Source organism: Anopheles coluzzii, chromosome 2, assembly GCF_943734685.1.
Source record: "Anopheles coluzzii chromosome 2, AcolN3, whole genome shotgun sequence".
Taxonomy (NCBI): Eukaryota; Metazoa; Arthropoda; class Insecta; order Diptera; family Culicidae; genus Anopheles; species Anopheles coluzzii.
Window position 1 is genome coordinate 85,265,604 of NC_064670.1, and position 16,478 is coordinate 85,282,081.

Sequence of the window (16,478 nt, forward strand, 5' to 3'; positions counted from 1 at the left end):
CATCATCTTCCCGTGCGCCGTGCCGTGTCGCGGTCGTTTGACCGTTTATTTACGAGCAGGTTAAAGTGTACCCTACCCTCCCCATCGCCACTCCGGTGATTGCTGCACAATTTCCCCAGATGATGGTGACTTTTGATTTTACGACCCTGGCGGCTACAGAACTACCGTTTGCATCGACTCCGGTAGGACACCGAACTGGAAAGAGCACCCGGAATGGGAGGGAACAACACGACACGAGTTTACTCGCGTGGTTCTATCGCCCCGAAAGGTCGTTCCCGTTGTGATTTTACCAAACGTGACGTATGCGACAGGTTCTGCTCGCGATGTTGTTAGGGCTGTTCCTCAATGCAAGCCCGACGCAAGGCCGAACGAAACGCTTTGGAAGCCTTTCGGGAACACAGCTGGACATGCGCAATAGGGAGGGAATGATATTGCTTTCCTGCTCGCGAGTTCACAGCAACGCCGAGGCGATGGAGAATTTTGGGCAGCTTCCAGCAGCTGCACGGTGGCAAGCAGAGATCAGTTGTCGTACGACGGCTACGTTGGTCAAAGGTTTGGGAGGAACGTGCATCATCTCCCTGTGTACCAGACTTCACACGTCACACGGTTCGGATAGTCGTTCGGGTAATTGTTGTGTTTTGTGTTCTGCTACTGTTTTCGTAGCTCTGTTAGCAGATCGCAAGTAGTGGGCTAAGTGTTTTTTTGTCAAATTTAAAAGCAAAAAGGAAGAAAAGTAACATCCTTCCCGCGTTAGTCAACCACTTCAATGTGCGAAATAAACGATGACCACCCTCCAGGACGGCAACTCGATTTGAATAACGAATACGAATAACGAAAACATCGCATTACCGCATGATAAATGTGTGAAATGTTGTTAAGAAAATGAAGTTACCGCTATAAAAGGGCTAAGTGACTTACCAAAACCGTGCAAGTGCTCAACCCATGGTGCAGTGCCCGGGTAAGGGAAAACCATGGAAAGGAAGCTTATAAAACCTGAACACCGGTGTCCTTTTACCCTTTCGGGGGCTCGTTGTCTCCCTCGTTCCGCTTTCTGCCCTAAGACACAGCTGCGGAAGCAAAAGTCCGCAGTGAAGAACTCGCGCTTGTATGGGTCGCGTAATACGTACAGCGAACAAGGTGCACAAAAACATGAGAAAAATCCAGCACGGACGCGATGCGATGGTTTTAGTTCTGTGTTTCAAGTAACAAATAATGAACAGCACCCGACAAACAAAAAAGAAACACCTCCACCCTCCCCTACTGAACCTGACCTCGATTGGCCACCAGTGAAGAGTAAAGGTTCAGCATCATTCCCCCGGAGCGGGCAACCAATTCGGACCAACAGCCGACCGAAACGGGAAAGTAGCGGGAAATGAATGAATAATACATACCCAAAGCAACCCAATTTGAGTTTCAAATGATCGCCATCCGTTCCCGTTCGTCCGCGCGAGAAGTACATCTGCGGGGCTGTTGCCGGGCTGGTGTACTGGTGGGTTTGCTTTCTTTGGGGCTTTTGGCACTGCATGTGGCAGCAAAGTGGCCAGCAGCGAGTAATGAAGCCTCTTTTCTTCATGTGTGCAACACTCAGTTCTGTGTATTTGTATATGTGTTTGTATATGTGTGTGTGTGAGCGCGTGTAAGATTGTTTGTGAAGGAGGGCTCAAAGCGTGTTGAAGTGGAAATTTAATAGATGCTGGAGAAGTTGGCGAGCGGCTTAGGAAGTGATCTATTCACCGACCAGTTAGCCAACTCAAGCCGTACCCATTCCCAGGCAGCGGAGTGGGAGCGCTCCGTGGGCTCATGCTGAAGTAATATGAGCCAACGTTTCGAAAGGAGTGCTAAGCGTGAGTCGGAGTGTCGGCAGTGTGAAGAAGTGGTGAAAGTTTGCAACAGTTCGTCAAACTCGTACAGTGTGAACAAAGTTGGAGAAAATTGGATTTCACGCTTGCCATCGCTTGTGCCATGAGTGAGAGTGCGCCGTTGGGCGCTGTAGTTGTGGGTGCGGTCAGACCTTGGTGACAATTTGATGCACTTGATGGACAGCGTAGGAGCAAACCGCACCGTTCAGTTTGACCCAAACCATACCAACCAAACACACACACATATACACACAAACGCTAGCACACATAAAAGTGAAGGACGTACTTCGGGCGATCCATGGAGCGGACCGTCCCTAGATAAACGTCAGTGATCGTTAGTCTGTTGGTTGCGCTTCTAGATTGTTTGGAGTTTTGTGCGCTCGTGTGTGCGGATGTGTGTATGGTGTGGTTTTAGTGGTTTGTTACTTTCGCTGTATGTGCGACGGCTCGACTAGAGAGTGTAGTTACTGAGTAGTTAACTTATTCAAAGTGACAGGAAGCAAGACTTGTTTTGTCGCTTTTCACCTCACGCTTCCATGGATTCGTTGCGTGCTGCAGTCATCGTGAGGTGGTTTAAGTTCCGAAATCAAATGTTATCGCCTAGAACCATTGCTGGGTGATTGCAGTGGTAGTGAAAGGCACTGTCCCATACGAGTGACCGACCGACCAGTGCCAGTGAACGTAACTTTTCTAACTAGATTCACTTCAAGAGATCTCTTGTCGTTGTATGGCTCGTTACTGACCCGCTTAAAGGTCAATCTTTTCATCCATTTTTTTTTTATTCCTTGCACATCCATAAATCCCCTATCGTAAGGTTTTTCTTGTGTTTCCTTTTCGCCTTTGTTTATCTTTCCCGTCCCGGATGCAATGGATGTGAATGGTAGACGCAAACCGAAACGAGCAAAAGAAAAAACCCTGGCGACAACCAAAGAAAGCAACAGCAAATTCAATAATCATCCTTTTGAGTTATTCTGTTTCCGTTGGTCGATGCCGCCTCCGGATGGCGAAGCTTCTTCGTTGCCCCGGAGGCTTTCGTGCTCCTTTACTTGATTTACATTATGAATACATAATAAACTTGGGCGACGGCCCGAGGAGCAGCGTCACCCGTAACGAACCATTACCACCGGAAGCGGCGGTGTTCCTCTTCCTCTTCCGACCGGGACCGGGACCTTCTCCTGCAGGCCTGGTGGGGCTAGATTTGGATGGAGATTCGCGGACGCCTAATATCGACATTCTTCTGCACATTGGTGCGATACCTTCGGCAGTAGCATTAAGCGTAAGCGTCCTGCCCTCGGTGTGCGTTTGCATGATGGATGCTTCCCTGGGTTGTTTAATAGACGCACCGATTTCAAGTACCGCGCGGGAGCGAGCGTGAATATTTTCTTGATTGTTAATAAATATTGCTCCGGAATTATGCTACCGCACGAGACGACGGTACGTATCCGGTGCCGGTACCGACGCCGGTACTGGCGTCACCTACTCCACCACCACCAATCTCCCTCAGCAATGCGGGAGTTTGGTTTTTGGGGAAAATCTTCCCCGCACATTTTTAGGACGAATATCTATCTTCATTTGATTAGAGGAAATTAAATTTGCGCCTTTCCGGTCCAGAGCGTCTGTTTGCTGTGTGATGGTTTTCGGGGTGCTAGATTTAGAGGCGGCTCAAAATTCCTCCCGCAAACCACGCCAGCCCGATGACACACAATCCGCCGGATCGCATTCTTGCGAAATGGAAATCGCGCAACGGCAGGAAGAAGTCGCGCTTCCTGATGTAATTATTAAACGGAAAAGGGCGATATTGATCAACGCATTCCTTACAAAAACCGATCATAATTTATTCTTCCCACAATTGCTCTCCAACTCTTGGCCCAGCCCAGTCTGCGACCGACTACCGGGGCGCAATCCTTTTGATCGTGGCAGTTTTACTCTTCGATTTCTTTTCTCCTTTTTTTTAGTTTTTTTGGAAGTGAGTGAAATTTACGACCACTTCAGCGGCAAAGTGTAGGGCCCGCGGGAACACGGCCATTACAACGAAGAAAAGGCCCCATGGGGGAAACAAAGGAGTTGTGCCCCGGGGAAGTGGGATCCTGATTTTCTTTATGCCGGAGTAACTTGTTACAATGTTTGAAGCAGGGATAAAAGTTTTGCTAACAAGGTTTGCAAGAAACTGAGTCGCGGCATGTCAGTTGCTGTTTCTTTTCTTTATCGTTTTGTTTGAGCCGTACAAAGCGTTGCTGTAAACTTGGGAACACAATTTGTCGAGGAAATTTTTATTCCCTTCTGCAAAGGGCACGGTTTTGGAATAAATTCAACCTTCATTAGGCGTGCGAGTTGCATGTGTATGTGTGTATGTGTAGGCCAATAATTTCGTTTGATATTGTCAATCGAAACTTTATTCCCTTTTTTCTATGCTCAGTACAAGTGTGATTGTGGCATTGAGCATAAAACAAAACATTGTGCGAAGTTATTACCAAACTTTGCGGTTCTCCTAATCATTTCTTGTAGCGATTCCCTCCTTCGGTTGATTGAGTGATTGATTTAGTTATTAATCATCAGTCTCATGTTTGTTGTTTTTTACTAGTTTTTGATAAGTTTTTGTAACATATTTCTAAAAAATGTTTTAGGTTCCCTTACAGGGTTTCGAATGATATAAGGAAATAGTTTAATCACTTAAAGGAATGTTGCAAATTGGTGGGGGAATGTTGCATGCAAGCCGTGGAAGTTTGCAATCATATAGGGGAATGTTGGAACCGACAAGGGGAATTTTGCAAGCAATACTGTGGAGCTGTCGGCAGACGGTGGGTGCTGGTGTAAAAAGCTTTGAATTAATACCGATGATGTTTTTCTAAATCATTATTTGGAGTTGTTTTCGTGTGGCATACATTTGCACACATGATAAACTGAATAAATCGTGTCCTGTCATAATTAAACATGATAAATAAGTTAAATAAATGATGTATTGAGATGTTTACAGCGGCACCCATAGTCTGATGACAGCTCCACAGTACACTTGCAAAATTCCCGTTGTCGGTTGCAACACTTCCCTATATGATTGCAAATTTCCACAGTATGCTTGCAACATTCTCCTACTGATTTGCAAAATTCTCCTACGTGATTGAACTTTTCCCTTATATAGTTTAAAACCCTGTATTTGAAAGTAACGCTTTTGATAATTACGTAAAGTAACGCTAGTGATCATGTAATAAATGTTTAAAGCCACAAAAATGGATACCGCCAACATTTTTTTTTTTATTAAAATTTAAATCATTACCAACAACAAAATAACAACATACTGAGTTAAAACAGTGCTCAGTCTACTTCCAAACTAGGATGAAAAGTCTTGATTTTTTTAGCTTTGAGTGTCACGGATATTTTTGCTTTAAAGTAGGTACTGTTATTCTAGAAAATTCCAAAACTAGACTTCTAAACCCAAAACAAATCAAGAAAAAAAACATAATTATTGTTGCAAGAAAAAAAAAACTTAAAGAATGTTTCAAATTCTTCACATTTAGGTAAAAGAAAGCAGTATTTTTTCCTAGTTTCATTTTTTTCTGGCGGTGATGATCGCAATGATCACCCTTGCGAGCGGTCCCATGCAACTAAATCAGCAATATTTCGCTCGGTCTGCTATATTGGACAGAACGGGAAAAAGCATTTTGATTTTGTTAGTTGGAATAGGTCAAAGCCGTCCGTTGGGTGGCGAAAGAAAACATTGCGACCAAGTGACTGACCAAGAGCTGGTCACAAAAATGTCACCAAGCGTGTGATGGTCACACCAACTGTTTGAGCATCTCCTCAGATTATCACAATTGAGCACGTGACGCTGACATGGATTTTGTTTCAGTCAGATTTTTTTATGACATTGCCAGTGACATTTTGCATCTACTACTGGATGCACTTTTCGCAACTTTAGATGTTACATAATACACGGCATATATCGTTAAATACTAGTGTTAAGGCCGATGTACATTGTCCGTACTCGCTAGTGTAATTTAGATTTTCGCTAGCGCATCTGACGGCGGCTGAGGGACACTTTTTTTGGTCATCGATGGAATGTTCGTACTGGTTCTCAAAATAAATATTATTTGCGCCAGATGCGTTAGTGAAAATTGAAATTATACTTCGGACAATATACGGAAAATATATATTATAGTACGGACAATATACCCCGGCCTTTGCAGTTATACGATTTTTGTTTGTGGTTTGATTTCGCTTATGATTTTGTTTGAAACTAATTTTAGAGAAATATTAGTCTTTGAAATGTCTTACAACATAAAAATAGCAAAATAAATTCACTCTCTTATGCTTTTTTAAAAGAATGATAATTCACATTTCTCTCGTAATGTACGAATAGAACAGCTAATTTACTGTACCACATTTCTACAATAGAAAATAAGTAGATCTTAATATTTTAACTATTTCAAATAGATATTAACAACACATTTTTATCCCGATATTTGTATCCACTTCGCAGTACGGTTTAACGCTGTATAATTTGTGGTTGTGTTTATACACTTCATACATTTCAAACTATAGTAAATTTCTTTTGCTATTATGAAAACAAACTACAAAACAAATAAAATATGTGACAGACAGACAAACGACACAAACAAATTTTTCTAAATTGTTTAATGGTACCCAATAAAAGGAATCAATTTACTACGATCCTATCACAGAGCACAAATATGTGTATCTACGCACAGACGCACAGAAACCCGATTTATTAATATGTGCCGATAAAGGGCCGGTGAGTTGCTACTTTTGCTGGTGTTCCCTGAGGTCGTTACCAAAATTTATAAGAAAACTTTTTCGCAACGAACAATGTTGAACATACAGCGCATCCTCTACAATCAAGCAGGGGAAATACATCGGGAAAGCACAATCTGTGCAGCAGTGCAAAAAAAGTACGATGATGTATAAAGAGAGTGAAAGGGGATAAAATTGTTCAAATGGTATTGTTTTTCCCCCAGACAAAAAGTAACGCAACAGTTTCGCAACACCCAACCCCATATGATGGACGATCAATTATAAATCTGCAGACTCATTAAAAATTATTCAGGTCAGCCCACGAGTTGGGAGCGGCGAGTTTCGGCATGATTGGCTTACTCGAGCATACAGCTTAGCTCGCACAAGATAATGTGCAAAACGACGATCGGATAAAACTTTCACCCATACATTGTTTAAGTTTCTCTAATCATACTATCGATTTTCTTTCCCGACTATCTCTCCCGCAATCTCAAATGCTCCTGAAGCAAACGCTGCCGTGAAGAAGGGATGAAGTGCAACGGAGGTGCGCTGTATGTTAGGGAAGGATTTATCGCTACGAGCTACAAAGCACCTTCCTAAAGAGGATCGTTCGAATTCATGATCATTTGCACCACCTGGCACGTGACTTGCCTGCCGTACCCGTGGGTTTGTGCTTAAACAAATGATCCAATCCCTCGTTAACTTTTACGAGTTGACCCATCCACTTGCGGCACTCTGAAGCGCCTGGAGCGGCTCGACCGAGCCGTGTTTGATGATTAGCGACTGAGGCTGGTACCTTTGAGCCAGGCAGATGGAGATGAAAATTTAATAAGTCGTACTTGTTGCCGACTTGATTGCCCCGGCAAAAGAAACCCGACTGCTCGGTGGTGTAAATGGACGGGTGTGATACTGTTCGTGCAGTTCAAACATTATTTCGCAACAAAGTGCTTAAACACAGCTGTGGGCTTTAAGCTACGGGATGGGGAAGCGATACAGCGATGGTGTAAAACGTGGTTGTACTTTTGTTAATGCGTACGCAACCGTTGCGTACTAATTACTGTGATTTTTTAAATAACATAAAACATATTATCATCGCATTAAAAATGCTTTTGCCTTTTTTTAATCCACTTTAATACACCATGAGCAGACATTTTTATAAGCAGCTCAACGCAGGCGATCAAAAAAAAGCTGCCACACCAATTATCTACGGCTAACAATCTCCTCAACTTTCACCGAAATCGTTTCAACTTCAGCATTGCCTCCATCGTGTTACCACTCATCCGACTTGGCGATAAGCCTGCTTATCTTTTAGAAAGCTTCCCATCAGACATTAACCAATGGTAGACAGCCGGAGCAGCAAAAAGGGAGCGAACAGAAGAAAAAAACCCAACGACATGGTTTCGCTCTTCCGCACACGCAAAGCGTTCGTAATGCAATTGCAAATCCGGCGAGGAAACGTGTCGTGTAGGAAGAAACTGCGACCAACTGGGCCGCCGGCATTGGAAGCAACCCTTGAGTGCGGATGTTCTTCGCTATTTAAATTTTAAGAAGCTTTCACATACTGATACTATGTCCCGAGTAGGTGTATAGCAATTGTAATAGTTAGATTTAATCCATAAATGAAAATGTTAATTAATGATGTTACAAGTGTATTCTCCTTATCGTGATAGTATCCATCCATTTCATAAAGCATTGGATTTTGCTTTATTGTCATGCTTTAATAAGAGTATGAAAAACATGTATCTCTACTGTTACCACAATGCTGCGCAAGGGTTAGTTCTACTATCCAGCAAACTAGAATCGCTGAATGCGTGTGTGTAAATTAAATTTGTCCTAATAGAATTGTGTCACTGGCACCAATTTACTAGTTCTAACTTCGCCAACGAAACACTCCCAACCACCATGACCACCACTCAGCAGGAAAGGACATTGGGACATGCAGGAAGTATAGATACACCCACAAATCCACACACACACATCCGGACAGTATGCGGGCGAACAAATTAAATGGTTAATTTTATTGGACGCCAGTTGTCTAGCACCGTTTGTAGCACAACTCTCCGCTTACCCACGAAGAGGGTTGGGGACGGGCATTCGAGTCGAGGGCCACTCGTACCACTTCCTCCTCCCTCCGTCGAATATCAATGTAATGGAATTTACGTGCACGCGTCCCAAGTCGCCTTTTCTTCCCGGACACGTGTTACCGTGTCATTCGCGGCCCCTATCTGCAACGTCCCCATCTCTGCAGTGTGAGCTAGAATGGGATGATGATGCTGGCACGCATTGTTGTTCGCATTATTTGTGCCCTTTCTTGGTGGGGGGGAGGGGGGGGGGGGTTAAGGAAGCAACCGCAGTACGGGGCAGTACGCACTGATAGCGCAAACATTAATGAACACTATAACAGTCGATCATTAAATATCACGTATCGTGTGTTGGTTGGTTGTGGATGTAAATGCGGGTCTCTACTCATCAGCCAGCTCGACACCCGCAAGAGTCCTGCTGGAGACGCGTGACATCCATCATGGGAGGGAAATGAAGTAACCTACCGTGCATAACGCAGCATGACGCATATCACACATCAAAATGAGCAAATACTGTAGGTGCCGCTGAATGTTGATTTTGCCGCGAGGTGCATTAGTGAAGCAGCGGAACGCACACGCGAAACGTAATGTGCTTTAACCAACGTCTGATGGAATCATAGGGATGCCTTTGGGCTACGGCGTGCAAATGGAAATAAAAGCTTCCGGCACTGTTTGAGCCTGTGCTCCTACACGATACGGTGCCGGCTTTCTCCTGGACAGCAGAGGAAAAGTCATTAGCATATAATTATAGTTATTCTAACTTTTACGCGCAAGTACAACCTGAGCTAACAAACGACCACACTAGTGTTAGTACCTCAATCTTTATCCCTTCCGGCTCTTTAGCGTCATACCACCGGTATTGATTTTCGGTGGTTCGTTAACGGTTCGCTTCCGGTACGTAGCTTTTGCGTCGGATCAGGACGTTGGCAGTGCGGTGGTAAAAGTTAGCTTCATTAGCCGAAATCACAGCACACGATGTACTATATTCTTGAAGCTCGTTTCGGGATGAGCGCTATTTCCGCGTGTTTTACAACACGTGCGAGTACCGGTCCTGCTGTTATCGATACCGCTACGGTCGGTGGTAACAGATATCGCCGCACGCTTGATTGTTCCGGGCTAATCAAGCTAGCACGCGCGTTCCGAGCCACTGAGGATCACAAGTTTGGTGGTTGGTTGTACAACAGCCAGATATGGTTAATCAAAATTAGAAAGGTCAGCTAAATGTGAACCCAGCGGTAGAATGGTGGTACACCCGATACACGAAACCCAAACTGATCGGGATCCTTTAGCGAAACTCACACGAGTGTTGGTTCGACACAGGAAAAGAAACGACCGTTCCGGAGTGAAACCGTGGCAGAGATTACTTAACAAAGTCGCGCGGTCTTCTAAAAACAAGCACGCTCGACGCCCCGAAACTTTACGCATCACCGGTCGATGCACGTCCATTCAGGGGGGAAATCCGGCGAAAATTTACTAGCCGTCGGATATCCGCTTTCCACAGTCGGGCAGTCGGGCACAACAGCACAATGGATGATTTATTGATAGTTAAGTTACTTTTCCCATTTCGTTTCCAACCGATTCTTCGGGTCGTCGTTGTTGTTTTTTTCTCTATTCCGTAAGATTATTATAGTGGCCGATTGTTCCGCGAGCTGGTTGATGTCTTTTATAATACATCCTGGCACTTTTATTACAAAACAAATCCCAACCATTCGCATTGGGCGGATCGGTGGAATGTTCCATTTGGGGTTCGGATCGACCGTCAGTGAGGAGAAGAGAAGGAGATAAAATTCGTTCATGCATGCAGTAGATTAGCAACGTCGTTTGTCTGCTGGGAAGCAATCCGGGAATGCTGTAGCTGTTGGTGTGAGTGTCCTTTCAAACCCATCTACTGTAACGATATTATTGATGAGCAGCTGATTGCATCGCACGTAGCATTTCAATAATGAATTGAAGTGGATCGAAATCTTGAAATCTAAAAATGAATATGGATAGCAAGCTACATCGTGAAAATGCTTCATTGAAAGTTGACTGCGTAACAAACGAAAGAAGAGCATCTATCGTCTTTTCTATTAAAAATGCAGACAGTAATCGTCTTTTTAAAGGGTATTCCTAAAATCATAAGCGCAGGATTCATAGATCATTGTTGCACAATGGATAGTCGAAGAACGATAAGCTTATTGTACTTTCCGATTGAAGTAAAAGTTTCCAATTAAAGTCTGCATTCAATAACTGAACGCTGTTTATTCGAACTGGCTCTAGTTGCGTAAGCACAAGTTAATAATCTTACGGTTTATCATGAGTTATGCAGCATACAGAATAGTGAACCGGATTAAAAGGTTTATGCTTTTTTAATGCTATATGTTCTACTGAAATTTCAGCCTGTCAGTGGAACAGTATTCATCTTCTGGGTTGTATCCATGTGAAAGTTACGGTCCGCCATATTCGATTTCAGCAATTATGTGCAAACAAAGATACATTTTAAAATAGTTTTGTTCTTTTTTTTCTGTTTGAAATAAGTTGTGACTTAAAAATAATAATCAAAAAAAATGTTATCCTTTCTTAACACAATATTTATCCTTCAGCAAAAAAAATCATTCCTGCATGAACTAACCTGATGAGCTTGCGACGAATCGGCGTTTGTTTACATGTTTTACAGGTTGAAATAATCTAGGTTGAAGTTCTGAGGCTAGTTTTGTGTGTGGTTTTGTATGGAGTGTTGACATGATTTCAACCGCCAAGTGTCAAACTCCTTATAAAACAGCTAGATGATATCGTGAAAGCCCCATTGTCAAAAATTAAAATGTTCGAATATTTATCATTTTATTATACATGGTACTTAGTCCTAATTTTATGAATATTTTACATGTTAAAACATTGAAGCAATATATTGTACACTAAAAGGGAACTTGGAAACGCTTCCGCCATGAGACCATTTCGATGAACGATTAAGTTTGACCGTCGGTCAATCTATACGTTATTTTGTAAAAAAAATTACACAAGATAGTAGTTAAGAGACAAAACTAACAGCATTCACCCCGCTAACAAGGGATAACTTCGTTAGTATCAAGCAGTTAGTTGTTTGTTCGTAAATTACTACATTTTTTTATTTTAATTGTGCTCGTTGCGGGCCGAGAAAACTTATCATACGCCTGCATAATCAGTAGAAATGATCATCGGTTGATTTCATGACTGCAAAATCCTCGATTCGATTCGATAGCTCAATCAGTAAACCGAATCAAAAGATAATTGTTTGTACAATCAAGTAAACCCCAAGAATCAGAAGCACTTCAGAATGCTAGTGAGTTTTGCAGAAGAGAAAGAATGTGTTTATAAAAATCATCTTGCGTCGGAAAGGGTTTTCGCGTATAAGACCGAACACCATAAATTGACCAATCTTCCAAAATAAAGTTTGAATAAAGGAAAGAAGTCATTCCAAACTGCATACATTTAACCAATTAAATAGTATATTGTTTGATTTTAAATAAATATCAAAATATAAAACCTTTTAAATGGGAAAACTATTTTCTTGTTACTGTTAAAATCGTTTTGGAACGTTTTGACTTAAATTGAATTTAAAATGATAATGATTGACTTCACCTGATATAATTTGTTTCTTCTTCAAATGAATCAAATGCATTTAATTCACCATTTTGTGTTCAATATACAGCTAGACGAATACTTCTTGAGCTCACTGTAGATAACATGCACAGATTTGTAATTTGCAAGAGCCAAGAACGGTCGTAATTACTACAGAATGATTCGTCTGTAGCCCGATTGCTGAAAGCTACATCAACGTAAATTACACTCCTGAGGGCGGTTTAGCAACCTTCACTAGTTTTGATGAGCATGAAAGTGGAAAACGGCTAAGGGGAAAACGATACGGCTGGGTGATTTTATTGCTTCGATGTACCAACATGCCTACCCAACGATGCGCTGTGTAAGTGGTGTGCCCGCAAAAAACCTTGTGCTTGCCTTGAATGTTGTACAATTTGCAAACACAAAATGGAAAATCGATTCGATCACACGTCTTCTGCAGGCTCCACTATATTTTCATAGAAAATATCAATTGATCATCAACGTTTCTAGGAAGAAATGTGCATTTACGAAATGCGCTTGATTAAAATGTTGTCATTATGCACCAAAATGTGGCAGCATATCATAAAATGTATAAAAAGTGCATACCCAACATTCTAACATATTCTCCTCCATTTCCTTTTATCGCTTGTATTCCGGACAACGCAATGAATGAAACACAAAGGCTAGAATGAAGCAACGCATTTTTTACCTGTTAGCTATGTGCCTTGTTAATGCGAGAGCGTGTGTTCCAACTATGCAATACAATGTTAGAGGCAAAGTCAGGTCAAAGGCTGAAACACACGATTCGTTGCAACCGTATGGTATGGAATTAAAGCGATTTTTGCCGAGTATGATACTCCTTTAACATTCTTTTTCATGCGATACTTTGTCAGCATATTTGCTGGTACGGGGTCACGATTGTCAGTAAAAAGTTCTTAAAAAAAGGGTAACATTTCCTTACATTTTGGTCACCATTTCACCGAATGCAAAATACGCAGTTCTAGGAAGGACTTCACATTTAAACAGTCAACGGCACGATGCAAAACACATCTTTCAATTTCCATCAAATACAATGTCGCATACCTTGCTTTCGCTCCCCCTTCGAACTCTTTACTTGTCTCCCCAAACCTTCCTTTTCCAACTGGATGGCGGGGTTGTGTCCGTGCTTCAGATATTTTCAGCACCTTTTTTTGCCTACTGTGCCAATGCGCTCTTCTCAGAAGCTCTTTTTATAGATGCACTTTCCACGCGCTTCGCCATTGATTGGGACTTTCCACCAGTGACTGGGAACGAAGCTAATGAACCCAGACGCGATTGAAAAATGCAAAAAGTATAATACAAAAACATCTTTTCCCCTTAAGCATTTGTATGGCAACAAGGAGCTTTTGTCTTTTATCCAATGGAATAAATACAAAAATGAAATAATCAACCATTTGAAGTGATTTGTGGCAAATTTATTTCGGTGATTCAGCTATTTATAGAACAAAAGCTAGATTAATTTTAACAGCTGCCCTATTCACCAACAAACCGGTTCAGTTCTACTTTTTTAAGGAATCCAACCGTACATATAAGTTTACTTTAAGCTCATCACGGACACATTAACAGGATCTGCCAAAGCAAACAGGTGACATGCTGCATCCACCGTTGGTGGCGTCGTTGGTTGTTTTTATCACCATGTTCAAGTCAAACCCGAGTAACGAATTTGAACAGCGTCCGCTCCATACCAATTTGTCTGCATGTTATTTAATCCTGCTGGTTGTCTACTGCTGCTTGCTCCCAGAAGCCAGAAAGCTTGCCAAATTTCCCCTTCCCAAACGGCTGCAAATGGGGAATGAAATAATTTGCCCCAGACATAGCTGCCTGCTGGTCGGCTGGCCCCACACTATCGATCGTTTGCCACTCTCAAAAACACTGCAACCAAAAGCAGGGAATGATACGAACGATCCTCTATATGAGCGACTCCAAAAATGTCCCTTCGTATCCTTTCCTACCGAACGTTGGCGAGAACCAACCCTGATTCATCCTAGTACGTGCTTCCTACCACCTTTTCCTTCCCTTGTTTTGCTTTTCTTCTTCTCTTCCCAAACCAGTGCTCCAGAAAAGAAAGTTTTCTATGGGTGTTTGTATGTGTGTGTGCTTTTTTTGTCAGTCCAAACCCCTTAGCATTACGGCTGCGTCTTAGCAGCTCCAGCCAGGATGGAGCGGATTGCTCAACTCAAAAAGCGAAAAGTGATTGTAACTCGGTAGATTATGGACGGAGAAACACAAGTATCAATTGTATAATAAAAGGCGAAAATAATCCTCTTATCTTTTCCCACAGAGGACCGGGCACCGTGCAAGTGTTGTGGTGGTGGTTGTGCTGAGCGAACGAGTGTTTGTGCAGTGGCGTGAAAGGGATACACACTACGGTGCCGTAGAAATGGCACAAAAAGTGAGCCGAAAAATATGAAATTAAAATGATAATACAACGCCCAGCACTACTAATAATACACACGCATACAGAGACCAACGCGAGGAATGCTGACAGTGGCAGTGGAGACATTGCCAGTGATTGTCGATCTCCAAGGATGTTACAGTGCGAGTGAAGTGGATGCGAGTGGTAAAGTGTTGTAGTGTGTTGATTCCCTGCCCACCATCAGGAGCCACGTATATATGTGTATGTGTGTGAGTGTCTGAATGTGTGAAGTTGAAAAAGTGTGTTATTTTTTGTTGCGTTCCTCGACTCTTCTCAGAAAGTGAAGCGCAAAGTGTACTGAAGGCACAGAACGGGTGAAACATACGGCTTCGTTTGTTCTTCATTCGCTGTCTTCAGTGCTGACTGGTGCCGTTACGCAACCAGACAGCTTCCAGAACATAGGGGGACAGAAATCCCAAAGCACATAATCATGTTTTTTAATCTTCACACGTCCTTGCCGCCGTTACAAGGATATTAACGAAAAACGCTTCGTCGTGCGGTATTGATGCCGGGGCACAGATGCACGATCTTCTTATTTCTTCGCACCAGCTAACCAGTGTCATGCCGATATGAGAACGGCCAAATTGATGAGGATTGGGATTTGCACATCGCCGGTGAGCGAGTAGTCAAGCCCAGAAGCACAGCTACAGTTTACAGGCAGCGAAAACAACAAACAAAGCAACGCCAAAATAACAGAAACACTTCTCCTATGGCTTCATGTGCGGGGATGAGCCCGACCGGCTTAACGTAAAGAAAAAAAAGGGTTTTGTTGCGCAACAACAAAGCGAACCGAACCGAAGCTTCAAGCTTTCGTTTCACACACACACAACATCGCCGCTGTTTTCCGTTGCCCACCCAGCTGGGCGGTACTCGCACGTCATAAAAATTCTAAATTATGATAAACGCTGTTTATCCATTGAGGATATCGACCAACTTGAATTGCCTGTTTAGGACGTGGATTATTGTGCTGTACTTTTTGCAGGGCTGTCCTCAGCTTAATACGGGTAAGTACTCCACGCAATGTGTGTTTCTCATGCAGAGGTATTGGGGGCGTTTTATTGAATGCGGCTGAGATTTAGCTGGTAGAAAATATGTTTCGGTATCAGCATTGTTAGCCCCGGTTCGGAGAAAACGATTATCAGTGGAATGCTCACTTGAGATAAATTCCAGTGCTGAAAACAGTGATTCATCCTGCTCGATGGTTAAAAATACTTATTATAAAAAAAAATACTACGTTATTAAAAAAACATTATTGCAATTTACAAACAGTATGAGAGACATTTTAGAGCACTATTTCGATGTATCACACAAAAACCTTGATTTGTTATTTGCACCGATGCAATCCACTGTAATCTTCTGCGAGGAGTCTTTACTAATAAATTTATTGTTTTCTGACGGTATATTTCCCTGCCATGGAAATAATAGCTCTTATACTATATAGGTCAAATAGTTGCTAATTTGCATATGTCATATTGAATTATTTTAGGTTATAAATCAATTTGCAGCTAAACTGAGGTGTATTTTATAAAAAGATTAGTTTAAAATTTATTCCATAACATGTTTGTGATAAGTGGATCTTGAATGGTTTTATTTACTATTCTTCTCATAAGTAAAATATACCAATCAAATAACACTCCTCAAGTAAACTATGCGTAATTAGATGGCTATGCAACGTATTGCATTTTACCTTAACCAAATCTTATCATTATTACTATTGGATAGGATGAATATCGTGTATCGTGTAACACCACAAGTTTAAGC

The 16,478-nt window shown here is 42.3% G+C and overlaps 2 protein-coding genes across 2 annotated transcripts in view; both read left to right on the forward strand.

Annotated features, from left to right (window-relative positions):
* Window positions 1-323: 323 nt before the first annotated feature.
* On the forward strand, window positions 324-14,653 carry LOC125908408 (uncharacterized). The gene is made up of 2 exons (XM_049611141.1): window positions 324-624; window positions 14,583-14,653. The coding sequence occupies exons 1-2, from the start codon at window positions 324-326 to the stop codon at window positions 14,651-14,653; spliced, it is 372 nt and encodes a 123-aa protein (XP_049467098.1).
* Window positions 14,621-16,478, forward strand: part of LOC120961335 (uncharacterized) — a 44,186-nt gene continuing 42,328 nt past the window's right edge. The window contains exon 1 of the mRNA XM_049606180.1: window positions 14,621-15,721. Coding sequence (XP_049462137.1) covers window positions 15,613-15,721 — 109 coding nt within the window. The 5' untranslated portion in view covers window positions 14,621-15,612. The remainder of the gene's footprint in view (window positions 15,722-16,478) is intronic.